Genomic DNA, 20,360 nt, shown 5'->3' on the forward strand with positions numbered 1-20,360 from the left:
ATAAAAGGAGAGCGCACGTTTTGGGTCCAGACGGTGGAGCCTCTCTTCCTCTTTGGAAGGATGCGGAGGCGGAAAGAAGGTGGGCAAGGTGACAGACTGCTCAAGGTGAAATGGAGTCACCACTTTAGGAAGAAAGGAGGGACGAGGCCGAAGGACAACCTTGTCCGGATGAACAGACAGAAAAGGAGGCTTTGAAGATAAAGCCTGGAGCTCACTCACCCGTCTAGCCGAGGTGATGGCTACCAGAAAAGCAGTCTTTAGAGTGAGAAGACGAAGAGGGCAATTGTGAAGAGGCTCGAAGGGAGCGCACATCAGGAATGTCAAAACCAGATTCAAGTCCCACTGAGGCATCACAAAAGGGACAGGAGGGAACGTGTGTGTAATGCCTTTGAGAAAGCGTGTAACCACAGGGGACTTGAAAAGAGAAGGCTGATCAGGAAGCCGCAAGAAGGCGGAGATGGCAGCAAGATAACCTTTCAGGGTGCCCAGGGCAGAGCCCTGCCGGGCCAGAGAAAGAAGGAAGAGGAGAACATCAGAAAGAGGGGCGGAAAGGGGATCCACAGCCTTTGCTGTGCACCATGCCACAAATTTGTTCCACCGGCAGGCGTATACCGACTTTGTGGAGGGACGCCTGGCTGCCAGAATGATATCACAGACTTCAGGAGGCAAGTCAAATGGCATCAACTGCCGCCGCTCAATCTCCACGCATGGAGGTGGAGGCTGGACAGGTTCGGGTGGAGGACCGTCCCCTGCTGCTGCGACAGAAGATCCTCCCGAAGGGGCAGACGTATCGGGGGATCGGTCAACAGACTGAGTAGCTCGGGATACCAGTATCTTCGTGCCCAATCCGGAGCCACCAGGATGACTTGGGCCCGGTCGTGCCTGATCTTCTTCAGCACTCTGGGCAGAAGTGGTATAGGCGGAAAGGCGTACAACAGACCGCAACTCCACTCGTGACGAAAAGCGTCGCCGAGCGAGTGCCGCCTTGGAAATTCCAACGCGCAGAACTGCTGACATTGCGCGTTCTCTTCGGTGGCGAATAGATCTAACCAAGGCTCTCCCCACTGCTGAAAGAGGCCTTGCGCCACTTCGGAGTTCAGACGCCATTCGTGATCCATCATGCACCGGCGGCTGAGTTCGTCTGCTCTGGCGTTCAGAGAGCCCGCCAGATGTTGAACCACCAGGGTGACGCCCTGGTGTTCCAGCCATGTCCAGAGGCGCAGAGCCTCCTGACAAAGGGTCCACGACCCCACCCCGCCCTGTTTGTTGCAATACCACATGGCGGTGGTGTTGTCCGTGAACACCTGCACGACACTTCCCCTGACAGAGGGAAGGAAGGCTTTCATGCAAGCCGGATCGCTCTCAACTCCAACAGGTTGATGTGGAGACGAGACTCCGCCGGAGACCAGAGGCCTCTGATCTCCGCCTCTCCCATATGGCCACCCCATCCCAGGAGGGACGCATCCGTCACTACGACATGCTCTGGTTGGGGAAGGGAGAGGCTCTTGCCCTTGACCCACTCGCGGTCCGTGAGCCACCACTGCAACTGTTGTGCAGTGCCCTCCGAGATCAAGACATGGTCGGACAGGTTGCCGTGATGCTGGGCCCACTGAAACTTCAGGTCCCACTGCAGAGCCCGCATGCGCCGCTTGATGCACTAGTAGGATGCAGGAGGCCATCAGCCCCAGAAGCCGCAACACTAGCCTGACCGAAACCCGGGATAGAGGCCGAAAGATGGGAATCAGGGCCCGTATATCCCGGACCCGCTGTTCCGGTGGATGGACCCGGAACCGCGCCGAATCGAGAACCGCTCCGATGAAGAGGAGCTTCTGAGAGGGACTCAGGTGTGACTTCGGCACGTTGATGGAAAACCCCAGCAAATGCAGGAGATCCGCCGTAGTCTGGAGGTGGGAGACGACTGCCTGGGGCGAGCTCGCCTTCAACAACCAGTCGTCGAGATAGGGGAAGACTGGAACCCCTGATCTGCGCAGATGAGCTGCGACCACCGCCATCACTTTCGTGAACACCCGAGGGGCACTGGTGAGGCCGAAGGGGAGCACGGTAAACTGAAAGTGCTCTTGGCCCACCGTGAACCGCAGGTAACGCCGGTGGGCCGGCAGGACGGGGATGTGGAAATAAGCGTCCTGCAAGTCCAACGCTACCATCCAGTCTCCAGGGTCTAGGGCAGCTAAAACCTGAGCCAACGTTAGCATCTTGAACCTTTCCTTTCGGAGGAAGGCATTGACGTTCCGGAGGTCCAAGATAGGGCGTAGGCCCCCCCTTGCCCTTCTTGGGAACCAGAAAGTAGTGGGAATAACAACCACGACCTACTTCTGGACTCGGAACGCGCTCGACGGCCCCCTTGGCCAAGAGAGCCGAAACTTCCTCGCGGAGAAGATCCAAATGATCCCCCGAGATACGGTGGTGCTGCGGTGGCATGGCTGGAGGGGTCGTCTCGAAGGGGAGGGAGTAGCCCCTTCGGACGATTTGCAGCACCCACCTGTCCGATGTTATGGACCGCCAGTGGAGCAGGTGATGGCGAACTCTGCCGCCCACTGGCGTGGTATGGGCCTGAAAGCTCGGACTAGGAAGGCTTTGAGGCGGATGCTGCCGGGGTGGATGTGGGCTGACCACGTCGGCCTCCATTTCCGCCACGGCGGAAGCCACGTCCGCGACCGCGCGCAGGTTGGTTCTGCGGCTGGTGGCTTTGCGGACGTGAGGAGGCGCCCCTTCCTTGGCCACGAAAGGGGCGAAAAGCGGAGGTGTGCGCCCGCGGAGCCGCGAGGCCCAAGGACTTGGCCGTAGCCCGGGAGTCCTTAAAGCGGTTCAGCGCACTGTCCGCCTTCTCACCAAACAGGCGAGTGCCATCAAAGGGCATGTCCATGAGGGTTGTCTGGACATCCCCGGAAAATGACGTGGACCGCATCCAGGCGTGGCGGCGGAGCGCCACCGTGGTGGAAATCGCCCGACCCAGCGAGTCCGTGGTGTCAAGCCCACATCGTATGGCGTGCCGTGCTGCATCCCTCCCATCGGCCAAAGCCTGGGTAAGACGCGTCCGGACCTCCTCCGGACACAGGGGCAGCACGTCCTCCACCGTATCCCACAGGGAATGGGAATAACGGTCCAAGAGACAGGCGGTATTTAAGGACCGCAGGCCCAAACTAAGGGACGAAAACAGTTTCTTGCCGAACTGCTCGAGTCTCTTGGAATCCCGATCCGGCGGAGCGGTCGGGAAGGAGGATTGGGAAGTAGAGGCCTGGATAACCAGACTCTCGGGGGTGGGGTGTTGGGACAGGAAACTGGGGTCGCCCGGAGCAGGGCGGTGGCGCCTGGCAACGTTCCTATCCACAGGAGGAACTGTGGAGGGCTTGGACCAGGTGCCCTGCAGAACGTCAGTGAGGGCCTCGTTGAACGGCAGCAGAGGCTCAGTGGAGCTTGCTGAGGTTTGAAGCACCTCAGTGAGGATGTTAGTCCTCACAGCCACGGCAGGCAACTCGAGCCCAAGGGCCTCGGCCGCCTTGCGCAGCACCACAGAAAATGCTGCACCCTCCTCCGAAGCCACGGTCGGAGGAGAAGTGAATCCAGTGTCTGGCGAGGTGTCCAGCCCACTGGCCTCCCCCAGTTCATCTGCCCAGTCCTGAGAAAGCTGTGACTGAACAGCCAGAGGGTCCTCGAACCCCTCCCAGTCGCCCCCTTCTTCCGATTCCTGATAAACAGGAGGAATGATCGGAACCGGACTGTAGAGATGGTAGGACTCAAGCGGCGCCGGATGCGGCGTCGGCGGACGCCGTGCCGGCGTCGGGTCCGGATGAGGGCTAAACCGGGGTGTCGGCGTCACAGGCGTCGGCGGTGACAGCGTCGGTGGTTCAGGCGTCGGCGCCGGTGGAGGAGTGACTAGGTCAACCGGCGTCGACTGGGGCCCAGGCAAGGGCCCCGCGGGGACCTGCGGCGTCGAGACCGGAGTCGTCGACGGCGCCGGGGCCGGAGCCGCCGGCACGCGAGGTCGCCCAGTCGAGTCCGCGGGGCCCGAAGGCGCGCCAGCGGGCGTCGACGGCGGGACCAGGCTCCTCATGGCCGAGAGGAAGGCACTGATCTCCGCCGGCGCCGCGTCAACCCCAGGGACCGGAAGGTATGGGGGCGGACGCGGCACCTGCGGCTCCGCCGGAGCAGCGGGGGTGGAACCACCCTGACCCTCGGCCGAGTCGCGCGACCGGCGAGGGGAGTCCGAAGAGCGATGTCGCCTCTTGGACTTCTTTGAGTGTTTGGACTTACCCGACGACTTGGAGCCGGACGAGCGATGGCGTCGGCTAGGGCTCCGCGAGCGATCCTTGGACCTCCTCCTGGACCGGGATCGCGCACGACGCGGAGCCGAGTGGCGAAGCTCGAGAAGCTTGCGGGACCGCTCCCGCCTAGCCTTCGAAGTCAGGGCCTGACAGTCGTTGCACGACTCCGCGTCGTGGTCGGGGCCTAAGCAGTAGAGGCACCGGCGGTGGTGATCGGTCACCGACATCAGACGATGACAATCCTCACAAGCCTTGAACCCAGGCATCCTACCGGCACCAGATGTCGACAGACAAGGATCAAAAATGATCAAAAAGATTTAGTCAAAAAAGACTAAAAGGGGTAGCTCTCCCGGATCTGCGCTTACTGGCGCGGAAAAAAGAAGAACTGACGTCAGCGCGCGAGGGCGGCGTCTAAGTACTCCGACGACGTCATCCCGGCGCACGACGCCGACGACGGACGCGGAGCCGCAGACGACGCCTAGCGACGCGCAAGGGGTATTGCTGACGAAAAATCTTCCGGATCCAGTCTGACGCCTGGGGATATTCTAAGGTGAGGAATCTAACTAACGTGTTTCTTTCAGATTCACGATGTGCCTGATCTTTGCGCTAGTGAGCAACAATATTAACAAAAATAAACAAAAAATAACCAAGAAAGACGCATCACACATGCAAAATCCAACTTTAACCGCATAAGAGGACAGAAAGGCTGCAAACAACTTGAAACGTCGTCTCTCAACAAGTACCCTCTCAGCTTCCCCCAACACAACTATCAAATTACACGAATTCACTACAACTAGGTGAAAGGGACCAATGAGGAGTCAAATTTGCATCAAACTTAGGAGAAATCAGTGTGCTAAAATTAAGTAAAGACTGGTCAAATGGTTCACAAGTTATTTTGGGAAGGTTGGGCAAAACCTATTACTTCAAATTTAAAATAAGTGTGCCGTGGAAATTTCTTTTTTTTTGGTAGTAGTCTGAATCTGCTCAACAAAAGTGACAATTTTGAAATGGTATGAGGGCAGAGCCTTTTCTGACATTCTATGCCTTTTCATGGTAAGATGAATTTTGGTGCATTAGCTTCTGAAAAAGACTTGGACTCAGCAAGAGCTTCCCAAGCACAACAGCCGCCATGCCGTGTGATCAGGTCCCTATAAACGATCATATACCCACATAACATCAAATGCAGACAAACATACAGCAGACACCTCCACACAAACACCTAAGGGCTACATACGCACGATCAGATGCTCCCACACACCATCACATATCCAATCAAATGCCAACATACAATAACTGACCAGCATTCACAGTCAAACTTCCAGACCCTCAGTAAGATGCTAACATTCAGACCCCACATACCAACAGATACCCTCACGCCTTCAGTCAGATACACCCACACAAGATGTTTCCAAACACAGGTACCCATAAACTATGCTCACAATTCTATAAGATTTCTATTAACAATCTGCAAGCTGTTAAACCAAACTTTACAAATAGCCCAAAAGAAAGGAGGATATAAATTCAGTTAGGTGACCAGAAAACTCATCCCATTAGCCCAATTGTCAGAGAACAAAGCAAAGGAATAAGCAGTCCTAATCTTCTTTACTCACAAGGCCTTAGATAGGTGACCCCTGCAGAGTTTGCAACTGTAAACAGACTACCAGCAAACTCAGCTAGTGTCATTGCCATAAAACAAGTGGATGAAAAAGGCTCATAACTGATGGCACACAATACTCTTCGTTATATCCAAAGAGTGCTGTGCCAGCTACAAGTTACCTGGACTACTTGAAAGAACCATTTGCATGCCATGAAGGTGAAATATAAGTGTCAGGGTCGCAGGCCACTTTCATTCTTTCAAACAGTTAAGTGAAAAGGGCCTGGCCAGCTATCATCTACCTGTGCAAACGGTTTGTCACAGCACACAAAAATAAAGAGAAGTTCTCAGTTGCTGTACCACAGCCATTATGACAGTACCTAAAAAAATAAAAAATAAAATAAAACTAAACCCCCTATAAAAATATATTTCAAAAAAGTTAATTTGAAGGTAAGTTAATGTTAAAGGGGGTCAATAGCGGACAGAGCACAAAACCTCCAGAGCAGAATATTCACAAACAGAGGTATGATCTTCACCAAATCACCCACACTTCAAGATTAACAAAGAACCTTTATCACAACAGATTAGTTGGCATATAACAACAAAAGAAGACCCGATAGGTCACGCTTCCATGGAACTTTAATGGCCCAACAGAGTTTGCAGCCTCAGTCAACTCTTCGAACACAACACACGCTAATTTTAGTAAATTGTACAGCAAGACCCACAGAAATTGATCTGTAAAAGTCCATTTGTAGAATATATAGAAGCAATCTTACCAGTTCCAATGCTGATTACTGTGCCAGTGTCCTCCTCCGAAGTCCGCATGATGATTGCTGCCAGAATCTTCCGGCCAAGAAGACTATGCTGGACACGTGAAGTAAGGAAGTTGAAGCACTGGTGGCTAAGCATTGCAATGTGATCATGGAAAGTGCTGCCAGACACTTGTAGCTGCTGAAAATACAAAGCACTCTTTTCAGTCTGTATGTAGACAACCACGGTTAACTCAAATTAGAATCTGCAACAGAAGCCTTTTGGCAAATTTCAGTTCTCCTATCACTCAAGAAAAAGAGCTGCGAGTGTTACACCGAATGGGTAGAAGTAGGTCAGCCTCAAAATAAATGAATAACTTCAGGAAATGGTCTTCAAGTTAGAGCACCATATTTCACCCCACTAGAATTAAAATATTTTAATGACAGCCATGTACCCCAGAAAAGCAACGAACATTTAACTAGAGCATTCCAACACTGTCACCAATCACCGCCTCAAATGCTTTTTACTACTTTTCCCACCATCTTCAGTATATTGAATAGTTTTAAATTCAGCAATAAAACAGTAAACCATCCACCAAGTGCAAGCCAAATCTGCCATTATCAATTAGGGAAATTGCTTATGTACTTAATGCTTTACTTTTTAGAGAGTTCCAAATTGGTTGTTTTATTATTAACATTTTGTGAGAAAGTGCCATCTTTCTTGCATGGTATGCCCCCACTTTTTGCTGAATGTACTTCGATTGAGTGTACCCTGGGTTCCTGCCAATCAGGTGCCCAGGGCCTATGTTCCTTCCTTAAACCACACAAACTCCCAATTGGCAAACCCTAGCCACATGTCAGCCCCTAGTAAATGGTACCCTAGGTACCCAGGGCCTTGTGGCCAGGGAAGGCCTCTAAGGGCTGCAGCACTCATTGTGCCACCCTCAGAGGCCCTGTACCCTTACACACACACTGCCCTTGCAGGCTGAGTGTCTGGGAGCAGGACAAAACAATGAGTCGACATGGCACATATCCCTGTGTACCATGCCCATCACCTACACTGCCAAGGCATATGTCAGCCACCCCTCTAGCTGGGTGCATTACGCCTATGGTGTGGGCACAGGAGCAGGAGCCCTGTGCCCCTACAGTACCCGGGTCCATTCCTGGGCACTGTAAGTGCAGTGCTGTCATTGAAGAGTACATGGTGCTGGGAGCTTGTTAAACACGAGCCCCACAGCACCAAATTGGCAACACTGAAGCCTGGGAAGTTTGGTATCAAACTTCTCAGCACATTGAACCCACACTGATGCCAGTGTAGGATTTAATGTACTAAGCACCCCAGAGGGCATCTTAGAGATGCCCCCTTACAGCTAACTTACAATCCACGTCTGCTCGGAGGCTGCCACACAGCAGACACGTTGCTGGACGCCTGGGTGGGAGAGCCCCTGCTCTCCTGGGCCTGCAACAATGCACATCCTGGGTGAGGTGAGAAATCTCCTCCCCCAGGATGAGCAAAGGGAAGCTTCAAAGGCAGGCCGACATTTGGAGTTTCCCCAGGCCACTGCAACCCCCCACTCTGGCGGGAAGCTTGGCCGGAAACCCCATACAAGGACAGGGGATGTGCCAGCCTGCCCACCCCACCCCTCAGGTGGGGGAGGAGAGGTGAAGCACGTCTCCGGGCTCTCGCCATCTTGAAGGTGGGAGGCCCTACCCTATCAGGATTAGGCTACTGCCCCCCTCCCACAGGAGAGAGGCAGGATAGGGGGTGTACCCACCCCAGGACAAGGACCCATTGGTCCCTGGCCTTCACCTACCTGTAACGCCCCTAAATCTAGTATTTAGGGGCACCCTGAACCTTCCTTCCTCAGATTCCAGATAGAAAACTACAAGAAGAGCAAGAAGAACGAGAAAAATGAAGTTAGCGGTTTAAGGGTAAGTACTCGGGTGGCAGAGTTGAAATTCCGGGTATAGACTCAGGGGTCCCCCAGTGTCAGGTAGGTACAGTTGGTTTACCCTCAGCGGCACAGGGGCGGCCAGGTGCAGAGAGAGTTAGGCCCAATGTTATCCTATGAGAGGTAGGGGGGCCTTGGTTGGTGGCTGCTGACTAGCAAGCCACGCGGCTGTGGGAGCTGGGCTCCTGGTCACTTACTCAGGGCAAGTGGGGAAGTAGATAGGTGCAGAGGTTGCACTGCCAGGGCCACTCGGGCGGCTGGGTGCAGGGTGCTTTTGAGTCTTCGGGCGCTCAATTGATTTCAATGGGAAATCTCCGGTTTAGAAAAAGACTGCAAGCTCGGGGACGAGGATTCTTCAGGTGCCACCACCACTTCGAGAGGTAAGTTGGGTAGTTGGAGGATAGGTAGGTACCCCGGGGCACCGCATGCAGGTGTGACTTTTGGTGTTGGGAAATCTTACCCTCTGTTGATCGCGGTAGGGGGGGGGCACCTTGTTCTGAGGCTGCAGGCTTCTTCAGGAGGGTCGAGGGAGGTTCTTGGGTGCCGGACTCTGGGTCACAGTCGCCGTGGGGTCGTCCTCGTGGTCTTTGTTCACTCCGGCACCGGCCAGGCTTGGCTGGTGCAGAGTGTGCTTGGTTCGCGGTTCCAGGCTGATGCCAGGGATTAGAAGTAAGTTTTGAGTAGAGCCTCTACTCATGGGAGTCCCAGGGGCTTAGAGTTGAAGGGTAGCCAGGTCCTCTGGGGTTTGTGAGGTTGCTGGCCACAAGAGATGCCGGGTTGGAGCAGGTTCGAGGGTCAACAGGCTGGTAGGGCTGGAGCCAAAGCAGTTGGTGTCTTCCTTTTCTTAGCAGCTGCAGGGCAGGTCTTTCTTCTTGCTCTTCTCTGTATTTCGGAATCTGGGGAAGGAAAGTTAAGGGTGCCCCTAAATACTAGATTTAGGGGTGTTACAGGTAGGTGAAGGGCAGGAGCCAATGGGTCCCTATCCTGGGGTGGGTACACCCCCTATCCTGCTTCTCTCCTGTGGGAGGGGGGGCAGTAGCCTAGTCCTGATTGGGTAGGGCTTCCCATCTTTAAGATGGCGAGAGCCCGGGGATGTGCTTCACCTCGCCTCCCCAACCTGAGGGGTGAGGTTTGCAGGCTGGCACATCCCCTGTCCTTACTTGGGGTTTCCGGCCAAGCTTCCCGCCAGAGTGGGGGGTTGCAGTGGCCTGGGGAATGCCTTTGAAGCTTCCCCCTGCCCATCCTGGGGGAGGAGATTTAGCACCTCGCCCAGGATGTGCATTGTTGCAGGCCCAGGAGAGCATGGGCTCTCCTACCCAGGGGTCCAGCAACACGTCTGCTGTGTGGCAGCCTAAGAACAGACGTGGATTGTAGGTTAGGTTTTAGGGGTCATCTCTAAGATGCCCTCTGGGGTGCTTGGTACATTAAATCCCACACTGGCATCAGTGTGGGTTTAATGTGCTGAGAAGTTTGATACCAAACCTCAGTCTTCAGTGTTGACATTATGGTGCTGTGGAGTTCGTGTTTGACGAACTCTCAGCACCATGTACTCTTAAGTGGCAGCTCTGCACTTACAGTGCCCAGGAATGGACCTGGGTACTGTAGGGGCACAGGGCTACTGCTCCTGTGCCCACATCATGGGTATAGGGCACCCAGCTAGAGGGGTTGCTGAAGTATGCCAAGGCAGTGTAGGTGATGGGCATGGCACACAGGGATGTGTGCCATGTATGTCTTGCACCCAGACACCCAGCCTGCAAGGGCAGTGTGTGTGTGTAAGGGTACAGGGCCTCTAAGGGTGGCACAATGAGTGCTGCAGCCCTTTTCTGGTCACAAGGTCCTGGGTATCTAGGGCATACATGCCAACATTTCAGAATAGCAAAGTGGGAGATTTAAAAAAGAAAATAGGGAGAATGGGGCCTTGAATCGGGTTACTATCATGTATGGGCTTTGGAAGTGTGCTGCTGCAGGATCGGACATTTGAAACGCAAATGCACTTTTTCTTCTTACCTTTCAGAAGCATGGAGCGCAATGGCAGGCTGAGAGAGGGTGATGCAAGTAAGGGTTGTGCACTGGCCTGGCAGGATGCTGGCAGTGCATACACCCCCCCCCCCACCTCCCCCCGTGTGGCGGCCTGGGCTGAAACAGCTTCCGGGGCACAGCCCCCCCCCCCCCCCCAAGTACTTCACAGGTCTTTAAAAGACCATTCGCTTGTTAATAGGCTTTGTTGGTTTTTCACCCCTTTAGAGCCCCTGCATCGCCACTCTGACTATTGCTGAAAGAATTAGCACGTTACACAATACCAAGCCCTGTTAGCTGAAACCCCCGAGGAATCGGGTTTTTGCTTGCAGGAATCGGGAGGCCAGCCTTGAAATCGGTAGTCTCCCGCCTGAATCGGGAGGGTTGGCATGTATGATCTAGGGTACCATTTTACACGGGCTGACATGTGGCCAGGGTTTGCCAATTTGGGTTTTGTGTTTTTAGGGAAGGAACATAGGCCCTGGGCACCTGATTGGCAGGAGTGCAGGGTACAGTCAAAGTACATTCAGCAATTCAGCAAAAAGTGGGGGCATACCATGCAAGAAAGATGGCACTCTCTCACACCAGGGCCGAGTCTTTTTGAAATCCACTTACCAAAAAATGTCCCTAAAGGAACTGCTGAATGTATCCTAAAATCATCTCAATCCCTACCAAATATGGTGTGGAATCTTGAAAGGTAAAGGTTACAAAGCAAGTTGTGGATTTGTATTACAAGGTATTGAACTGTATCACATTAAAAAAAGGTTGCTTTTATTTTGTATTCCCTTTCTAAAATGTACTAGTAGTAATTTTTTATGTAGGTGAGGGTCACAAGGTTGTACATTGAAAAAATGATTTTCTGCTTATAAGCCACCAAGTGATGAATGTAAAATGGTATTGATTTTAAATAAGCAATGCATAAATTAACCAGTTTTCTTCATTTGAATCGTGCTTATAAACTGCAACGGTTTCTTACACCTATCCCTCCTTAAAATGTATGGAAACGGGCCCCCCAGGACAGTCAACGGATTAGTTTTGAACCTAAAACTCAGATAATGTTTTGTGGAGGCTGGTCTACCTCGGCTTTCCACTTTACTACCCCCACCCAAAAAAACATTTTACAGCAAATTAGCCGGCAGAGAAGGTACTTTGTGTCTGCAGGAGGCTGATGCCCGTTTACTCAAGATTGAAGATGCAGATGAACACCAGGATCTCCTCTAATTCGCTTAAGCAGGAACGCCGGTCCTAACTCGTACAGCCTCTAGAATAATATGGTTTGACTCTGCTTTGCTTACGTTGAACAGTTTTCTAGATCAATAACTCTTACCAGTTACAAAATGTAAATGTACAGCACATTGTCTGCTCAGTGGACAGATTTGTTTCAGACCAATAGATTTTATAATCCTCATCCTATGCTTAAAATCTTTGCTAGAAAAACAGACATCTAAGGCGAGCAGATTTAGAGTGTTGGTGGTGTGGTAGAGCATGCCACATGAAGGAGCAGCTCTCCATCTAAACTTTGGGAACTACCCATGGTTCCCTGCTTTTTTTTCCCATGCATAATTTGACACTAAGCCTGACAGGGCATTGGGATGACTCAAGGGTTGCTTTCATTCATAACTGGCGGGCTTGGGAGGTAATTATCAATCCAAAGTTATAAATCTGTGCCTGGAATGGTAAAAGATGTTTGTTACATTTCAGCTCGATGTGGATGGCACTCGCTAATCCTAGGCTTAAAATCTTTGCTAGAAAAATAGAATGTCGCTGGTGACGAACAGTGTTCCATGTAAAGGAGCTGCTCTCTGCTCTAAAATTTGGGAACCATTCAAGGTTCATATATATAACTCTCTCTCTCTCTACTGACGACCGCCAGTAGAGAGATTATATATATATATATATATATATATATATATATATATATATATATATATATATACATACACACAAAAAGGGGTGAAATTTGATATTCCACAGCTACCAAATAAATTCACTGCACTGTGCTCATGTCTTGCTTCCGCCGACTGGACTAGAAGACTTGCTTTAGGATACTAAACACGCGTTCCACACCCGTCAAACAAGCCACCGCTTGAAGTGGCCACAGGCTCTATGAAATAAAACGTTTTTACACACACGGAGAAAAACATTCTTAAGAAGCATTAATATTTGCAATACAAAGCACATTCTGTTTCACATCCGTAGCATCACTTCCACTGTCAAATGAGCATTGTTACATGTGTGCATTTCCTGCAGCTTGAGAACCACAGGTGGCATGTAGATGGTCGTTTCAGTACACCATCAGAACCCACAGACAAAAGACTAAGGCAGAGCATTACCTGTGGAGGAAGCTCTCCAGTCCGCTCTGCTTTTTCTGCCTCTCCAATCAGGACACGAAGCGCGGCATCAGCTGCTTCCTGCTTTGCCTGCTTTTTGCTGTGTGCAGTGACAGCAGGAAACCAGCGCCCTCCCACCTTTGCTTGAAAAACAAACCTGAAAGGACAAGAGCATTCGGAGGTGATACTTGTGCTGTTACTGGATCCATGTAAAAGTATGATGTGTGAACAAGTGATGTCATCCGTTCATATTAGAGTGAATACATGCATAAACTGGTTTAAAATGGAAAGCAAATGTCCAGAGCAGATTAAAATTAAGTGCATTTGAGGCCAAATACTAAAAACATTTGCTCAGTGTATTGCATTCAACTGCATACAAATCTTATGTAGTTCAGCATTCACTAAACATTCATAACACTGATCAAAATCAGGGAGCACGTGTTCAGCATAGTTCCATATTCAGAGTGCATTAATTCAGTTTCAGTATATACAAAGTACATTTATACCATGAGATTAAGAAAAGTGAAAATCAGTGCACATCAGTTTTAACCCGATTAAGAACAGTAATGAAATTCATGAAAATGGGTCGATAAAACTACAACCTGTAGGATTTTTTTGGGATCTAGTCTATAGTCCGAGGAAAGGAGCAATGCTCGTTTAGAGTTTGTGGCTTGAAAGGTATTTGAAACATGCAAACTAAGACAAAAACAAAGTTTTGGGATTTAGAGAAAAGAAGTGAAGCCATTTGAGGCTAACTTTAACACTGGCATTTCCAAGAGCACATGGGTCAATCTATATATAACCAGTAGCCCCCTGGAACAGCCAGGATGTGGCACTGCAAAAAGCACTACATAACGCTTCTTATATCCAGGACTTACTTTGGATCATGGGGCGGTCCGGACTGGTCCACTAGTTTGAATTCAGCAGCAAAGCCGTTGGCACGTGAATACTCTAGCAGTCCACTGATAGGATTCGCATTAAGGTATTTGATAAGATCACCAACGTGGGCTGACTTAGCAGCATTAAGCTCTTCAGGGGTAAGTGTGGGCACATCAGATGCTAACTCTGTTGAAGTGTTGTTCTCAGACTGCGGTTTTGGCTGTGCCACCTAAAGAAACAGTGAATAAGCTTTAGGTTACCATCATGTCCATATTACAGTGTAAGCTGGTGGCGTTGAAGCCACCAGGAGCATCAAGAATAGTTGAAGGCAATTACCGACGTATAGGAGTTTTTAGGGATTTGTGTATACTTGTGAGCATGTCCATAAGGCCGAGAATTCTAAGATGATGTGGATGGGATTAAGGAGATTGACAAAAAAAAGTGTCAAGATTGTATGACTTGTAATGGCAGCACAGAAACAAACATGGAACATACCATTTCTGGAACTTTTAATGTGCCCTCTTCGGAGAGTTTCTTCACTGCAACTTCAGCCGCCCGCTGTTTTGCTAGTTTTTTGCTATTAGCAGTAACAGCTGGGAAAGTCTTTTCACCCAATCTTACACTGAAGGTAAACCTGCCAAAAGTACAGAGAGAAGTATAAAAATATAAAAAGAGAAACCTTAACAAAAAAGCAGGAAAAAAAACTGCAAAACTGAAAAAGTGTAGGAATTAACAACAAATCACTGAGTCTCCAACTAGAAAGCACATCGAAGGCATTGGAGAGAAGGTTGATTCATTAGATCAGCCTCTCTGGCATTATCTTTGGTAGACTGATCACTCCTAGACAAGATTCCTCTCTCCTCAAAAGGAGGAATTATCCCCAAAAAATAGTTAAATATCCACAGAAACTGCCACCATTGCCATTCATAGAACATTTTTTCAATGCACTGACTTAATATGCAATCCCTAACTCCGTTCCTATCCAAATAGTTAATAGAGTGTAACCACACAGACTCTTAAGCTGCGATTACGAGTTATGTGGAAAACGAGGCCATTTCCAGTGGCTATTACTAGACCGACCCGCCAGCTTTTCACGATTTGTGTTTTGCAAAATAAACGCAAAATTTGCTGTGAAGCTTGGGCCCCACAACTTTCCTGACATTTGCCTCAATAAAAGCAGAGTAACATTGCAGTCTGTTAAAACAGTGATAAAGGAAAAAAACGTTGGCTTCACTTGTTACTTAAATGAATAGATTGACAATCGCAGTGGTTTGTATTTTTTGTCGATTACTTGTCATAAAATGTTGCAAAGATTTAACTTTTTTAAACTCCACTTTGACAATTTTTTTTCTATTGCGGAGACTTGTAAAATTTATGTCATACAATGAAAATTATTTAGCATATCAAACCCATATCCATCAAGATGTTCTCATACTTGCTGTGGAATTTCAAGACTGTCTGCACCAAATTTACCGAGGATTCCTGTCAGAGCAGCAATAAAACTTGCTGTGCTGCATTTCATGAAATAAGAGTGCAGAACAGCAACATGACTAGTAAGAGTACCCTTTATCTCCACCCCTGTGCTAGTGCACTGTACGCTGTCTTGTGCCAATTCACACACCCTCTTGCACCATGGGAAACCGCCTTTATTACACATGTTAAGTATTTTTAAGGTAAATATAATAGTCACTAAAAAACGAAGGTTACAGTAACATTCTAGTTAGGTGAAAATATCAGTAACAAAGTAACATTTTAAACTAAACGCAAGTTATAGATACAGTAGGGCACTAGCTATAGTTACTTGAGGTAATTATAACTGAGGACGTTGTGGTTTTCAGAGTATAAAAGGTTACGTCTTTACTGAACATTTCACTTAACTAGAACATTCTTGAACCGTTGTTTTTTTTCACTGAACTGGAGTTTTTTTTTTTTAACCTTTCAATTTTATTACTGTACGTAAAGCCAACCCGCGCAGGCAGCCAACCCTACACTGAGCAGAGCCTTCAAAAGTGCCTAAAACGGGGTTGGTAACAGGACCTGGCCAACCCACCTGGTGGCAGCCAATTCCACCCCACGTGTAATCTTTGGTTGTGCGTGGAGTTGGTACCAAGACCAGCTTGCAGTTCAACCTCATGTCCAAACTCCCTGCAGACAACCAATTTCATGCTGTGTACAGCCTTTACCCATGCGCAGTAAAAGGTTGGCCACAAGGCTTGGCCTGCCGCCAGGCCCTGTGGCCATCCCCCTGCAGGCTGCCAACTCCATGCCACACAGCATTTGGTGTGCGTGGCCTAGGCTTGGCCTTCGGTCCTTGAGGATCTCATCCTCCTGGGACAAAACAAATATATTAAGGGTGGGGGGGGGGGGGGGGGGGGGGGGGTGCTGCACCTCAACAGAACAGAAAAATGCTTCAAGACAGCGGGAGCATGTTTAATTCTTTGGCCATGTGGGAGCAGACTTGCATGTTTGAAAATGCTCCCGCCAAGCGGTAGCAAACATGCGTTTCCGTGCCCACAATAGTGTGGGCAGGGAAAATACTTCACAAGACACAGTAAATGTCGGCCCCAGAGGATGGGGTCCCTGGAGCCTTTAAATGCTCAGGGTGCGGGGCAAGTGCATTAGGAGAACAGGCCTTTTGTTAGAACTTACACCCATTCGCTTTTCAGGCTGTACAAAATTAGGCAGACAAGCAATATGGCACTTACCTGCTGGTATTTAAACTACAAAACAAAGTAGCACAGTCATTTGCGATGTTATGATGTCATAAATGATGCCATAAATGATGCCACAGGTCAGGAGTGATTTTATTTCTAAAGCCATAAGCAGTGCAAAGCGGGGGACACAAGTTGTGAATTTGTGTTTTTTTTTTTAAGTTCAAAATGTTAGATTTCATTGCCAAATTCACTTAACTATAACACTACTTTAACCTTTTTTTTAAGGTGAATTTCCTCAGTTTTTTTGTTTGGTCTTTTAAATGCAAAGTAATAATTACTATACGTAAAAGCAACCCCTGCCACAAACAGCTGCTGTAGGGCCAGGCCTTGCAGCTAACCCCCACATGCAGACATCAAAATATTGTGTGCGGCCTTCAGCCATGCGCAGTGGGAGGTTGGCCTCAGTGCCTGGCCCTGGGGACCCCATCCCCGTGATCCAAGTTGTTAAACATAGGATTGGCACAAAGGTGAAAAAGCATTGCGAAATGCAATAGGTCTCACATTTGTTGGAGATGGACTATTGGGATAATACCCATGTATTCTACTTGTGCAATAGATATGCATTCCACACCTTAATAAAATTAAGAACTCTGTTGTGTGTTCTTTATGTAGTACAACTGCAATGGTGCGGTAGCACTGGGAGTGAAAATGGCAATTCCAACTCCACGTTAAAACAAGCAGTGTTGTGAGGGTGCAGGACCATAGACTGTCACTAGGTGTCCCTTTGGACCTCTTTTTGCCACAAATAGTAATGCACTCAGCAACATGACTAAGCAAAGGGTGTGGCGCAGCGATCAGAGCTGCTGGCTGGGGAGCCTCGTTCGAGTCTGCGGTCAGGCTCAACCTCCTATGATAATGGGGTGATTGTTCAATTTCCCCATGGCTAGGTGTCCTGTATAAATAAAAGCATTTGTAGAGTAACAAATCAACTAGAAAAACAGCAGGGATTTCAAGCAGTGTTGTGTGAGGGGGAGGCACACTGGGATTAATAGATATGAAGCAACTGAAGCAATGTTGTGGGATGGATGGGGGCACAGGAGATAGTGACCACAAGCAAATTATGCCACATAAGTTTCACTGCATAAGTAAACAGAACAGCTAGCGGGCAAAGAGGAAGGTCAACTAAAAAATAAAAAGTTCTCTCCAAGTATACAAAACCTGAACAGTAAGAACACATGTAAGAAGGGTGACCTTCATTGGAGGATACAAAATTCCATATGGAGGGACTACTTAGTGTATTCACCAATAAAAAGCCAGCATTTCTAAAAGACAACAGGAACCAATGAAAAAGATGGGCGTTTTTTTGAAGCACATAGCCTAGATACAGCATGTCTCGAAGAGAGCGCACAAGCCCTGCCTAGGGGAGACCTAAACTGTACCAAGTAAAACATTGCTTTTGAATTCTAGCGCAGCCAAAACAAAGCTCTAGCCACCAATTGTACATGGCATACAAGGCAATTTAAAAATAAACAAGCATAGCTTCCCGTAAAACAAGAAACGCGCAGTAAGGAAATGTATCAAAATCTGGATGAGTGTTGTAAATACACAAGTTCTGGCAGTTCTGCTCTTCCTGGTAAACCGCTTTGGCAGCTGTCAAATGAAAAAAATCTTGTGTACTCGGCACAGATGTGTTAGTCGTCTCACATCATGTTTGCAATGAAATGAGAAAGGATACTCAGAAAAGTGGTTGTCCAGGATCACATAGTTTAGGCAAGGATAGAAGCAGTGTTTGTAACTTGCGTCCTGAATTGAGAGGCAAGAATGCGCCACGAGACCACACCTCACCCAAAAGCACCTGGCAAGAAAAGAAACTTCAAGTACCAGACTGCACAGCAAACCCCAGTTTACACCAGCTAGCCTCACCAGAGGCGCATTGAAGAGGCCCGATTCTGCATGCAGAACGCACAGCAACTCAACCCCTCAGGCCTGCCCTACTCAGCTCCTGGATACCCTCATAGGTGATTAGTGGCGCTATACAAATTCGCGTAACATGGCATGGTCAGGCATCTATTGTAGTAAATCTGTTGTAGTGTAATTTAAAACAAAAATATATACTTTTTTTCTTGATTGTGTGAACTGCAGGGACACCCATTTCTGGGTTAACCAGAGTATCTCGAAGTCAGGTATGGCTTTGCTTACACCTGGTGGCAAGAATTAACCATGTTTAAAGCTCAGGACATATTACACTTAAGTTCTGCACTAGGTAGGGTGGCCCCCCTCACTCCCAAGTCATCGCAGACACCGTTGTCTGCTTTTATGTTACAACTTAATTATACTAACGCACGTCATCGCTAAGATTTGCAAATCAGAAGTCCAGGATTGAAAACAGCGTCCATGATGCCACTGAGTAAAGTTGTCTCCCCCAAGTTGTCTCCCCCAAGCATAGGGACGTGCTGCCCATACATGAAACTGTGGAAAAGGGAAGCGGGCTGGAGGACAGAGGTTGCTTTCAGAGCTGCAAGGACAGAGGGGCCCAGACCTGAAGGAGCCCCAGGGCACAGAATATACTTTTTTTATAGACACCCATATGGTTTGCTGCTGTGGAGAAATTATGCTTCTTGGTGCTGTGCCAGACCATGCTATGTTGAAACCTTTTGGAACTACCTGAACAACCAATGGCTTTTGTCCACTATATTGTACACGTGCGTTGTAAAGCCGATCACTTGTCCCGAAGTTTGACATTCCTTTTGCCGGGTCCCAATCTGCAGCTTGATTTCTTAGATGCTGTGGGTAGAGAGCAGACCTCAACAGACCAGCCAGACACACCCTCCAGGAAACCTTTCGGTAAATTACAAACACAGAAGCAGCACAGGCAGCTGTGGGGCAAGCGTCCCTCACACAGACCAGTTACAGCTCATGTCACTGTAGTGCAAGCCTTCCGTACACAAAATAGATCAAGCGGTCACAACTACACGCATCTCACAAAAAAACTGGTAGATCTCCAGCAACAGCAGTACAAGAACCCCGACTCCAGCACAAATTCATAATTAACAGCCTAGGCAGCAATGCAAGCTTCTCACACGCAGGTGATGAACGGCATCAGTAGAAGCACTGCAGAGTAACACATACAGCAGCAATGTGAGACACATGACAAATGTACAGCGGTGGCAGAAGCAACACACAGCATATACAGCACAGGCATAAGTAATGCAATCATTCCTTGTGCACAAGTACAGCAGTGGAAGTGTACCTCACAACAACAAAGAATCGGTGTCAACGTTCTCCACACTCGAAACAGGAGCTGAACAAACGGCAGCAGTGCAAGATTAATTTGCACACTTCTAAAGTACAAGCACGGCCACTGGAACTGTGTGGTCGACGGGTAAGTACTCAACTTACAGTTCCAGTCTTCAGGGGTTAAGGTCAGCAGAGGACAAGTTTCAGGTAAGCAAAAAGTTCGCACAACCAGCAGCACAGGGGCGGTTGGGTGCAGAGGTCAAATTCAAAGATAGGCTCAATCCATTTCAATAGAGACTAGGGGTGCTCGAAGCCACGTTGCCTGCAGGTAGGTAAATCTGTTGCAGGGGCCAAGCTTGGGGGTTCCGAGCCAGCTCGGGGGCCAAAGCAGCAACAAACAAACTACCAGTAACACAGGCGTGGCCGGATGCAGGGTGCTTACAAAGTGTTGGGTGCCCAATGCTCTTCAATGAAGAAACTCGGTTGGACAAACAGACTGCAGGAATCGCACTGGAGACCGCAGGAGGGAGTGCAGCAACAGCAGAGGCAAGCTGAGGTATTGAGGGTTGTAGGGACACTTATTTCATCTAACCAATGCCCAGAGCCTTGGGGGATGGGGGGTCCTGTGACGTCATACTGCTCATCAGAACCGGTCGAGGGGAGCCT

The 20,360-nt window shown here is 49.1% G+C and overlaps 1 protein-coding gene across 3 annotated transcripts in view; it reads right to left on the minus strand.

The window, feature by feature from the left end:
- ADAR (adenosine deaminase RNA specific) overlaps positions 1 to 20,360 on the minus strand; it is a 144,509-nt gene that overhangs the window by 105,471 nt on the left and 18,678 nt on the right. For 2 of the 3 annotated variants that reach the window (XM_085638567.1, XM_085638569.1), the window contains exons 5-8: positions 14,299 to 14,437; positions 13,803 to 14,032; positions 12,928 to 13,081; positions 6,654 to 6,828 (exon numbers count right to left, since the gene is read on the minus strand). In XM_085638567.1, the coding sequence (XP_085494693.1) occupies positions 6,654 to 6,828; positions 12,928 to 13,081; positions 13,803 to 14,032; positions 14,299 to 14,437 (698 nt within the window). The remainder of the gene's footprint in view (positions 1 to 6,653; positions 6,829 to 12,927; positions 13,082 to 13,802; positions 14,033 to 14,298; positions 14,438 to 20,360) is intronic. The other variant, XM_085638568.1, reaches the window with a different exon arrangement.

Source organism: Triturus cristatus, chromosome 12 (genome assembly GCF_964204655.1).
Source record: "Triturus cristatus chromosome 12, aTriCri1.1, whole genome shotgun sequence".
Taxonomy (NCBI): Eukaryota; Metazoa; Chordata; class Amphibia; order Caudata; family Salamandridae; genus Triturus; species Triturus cristatus.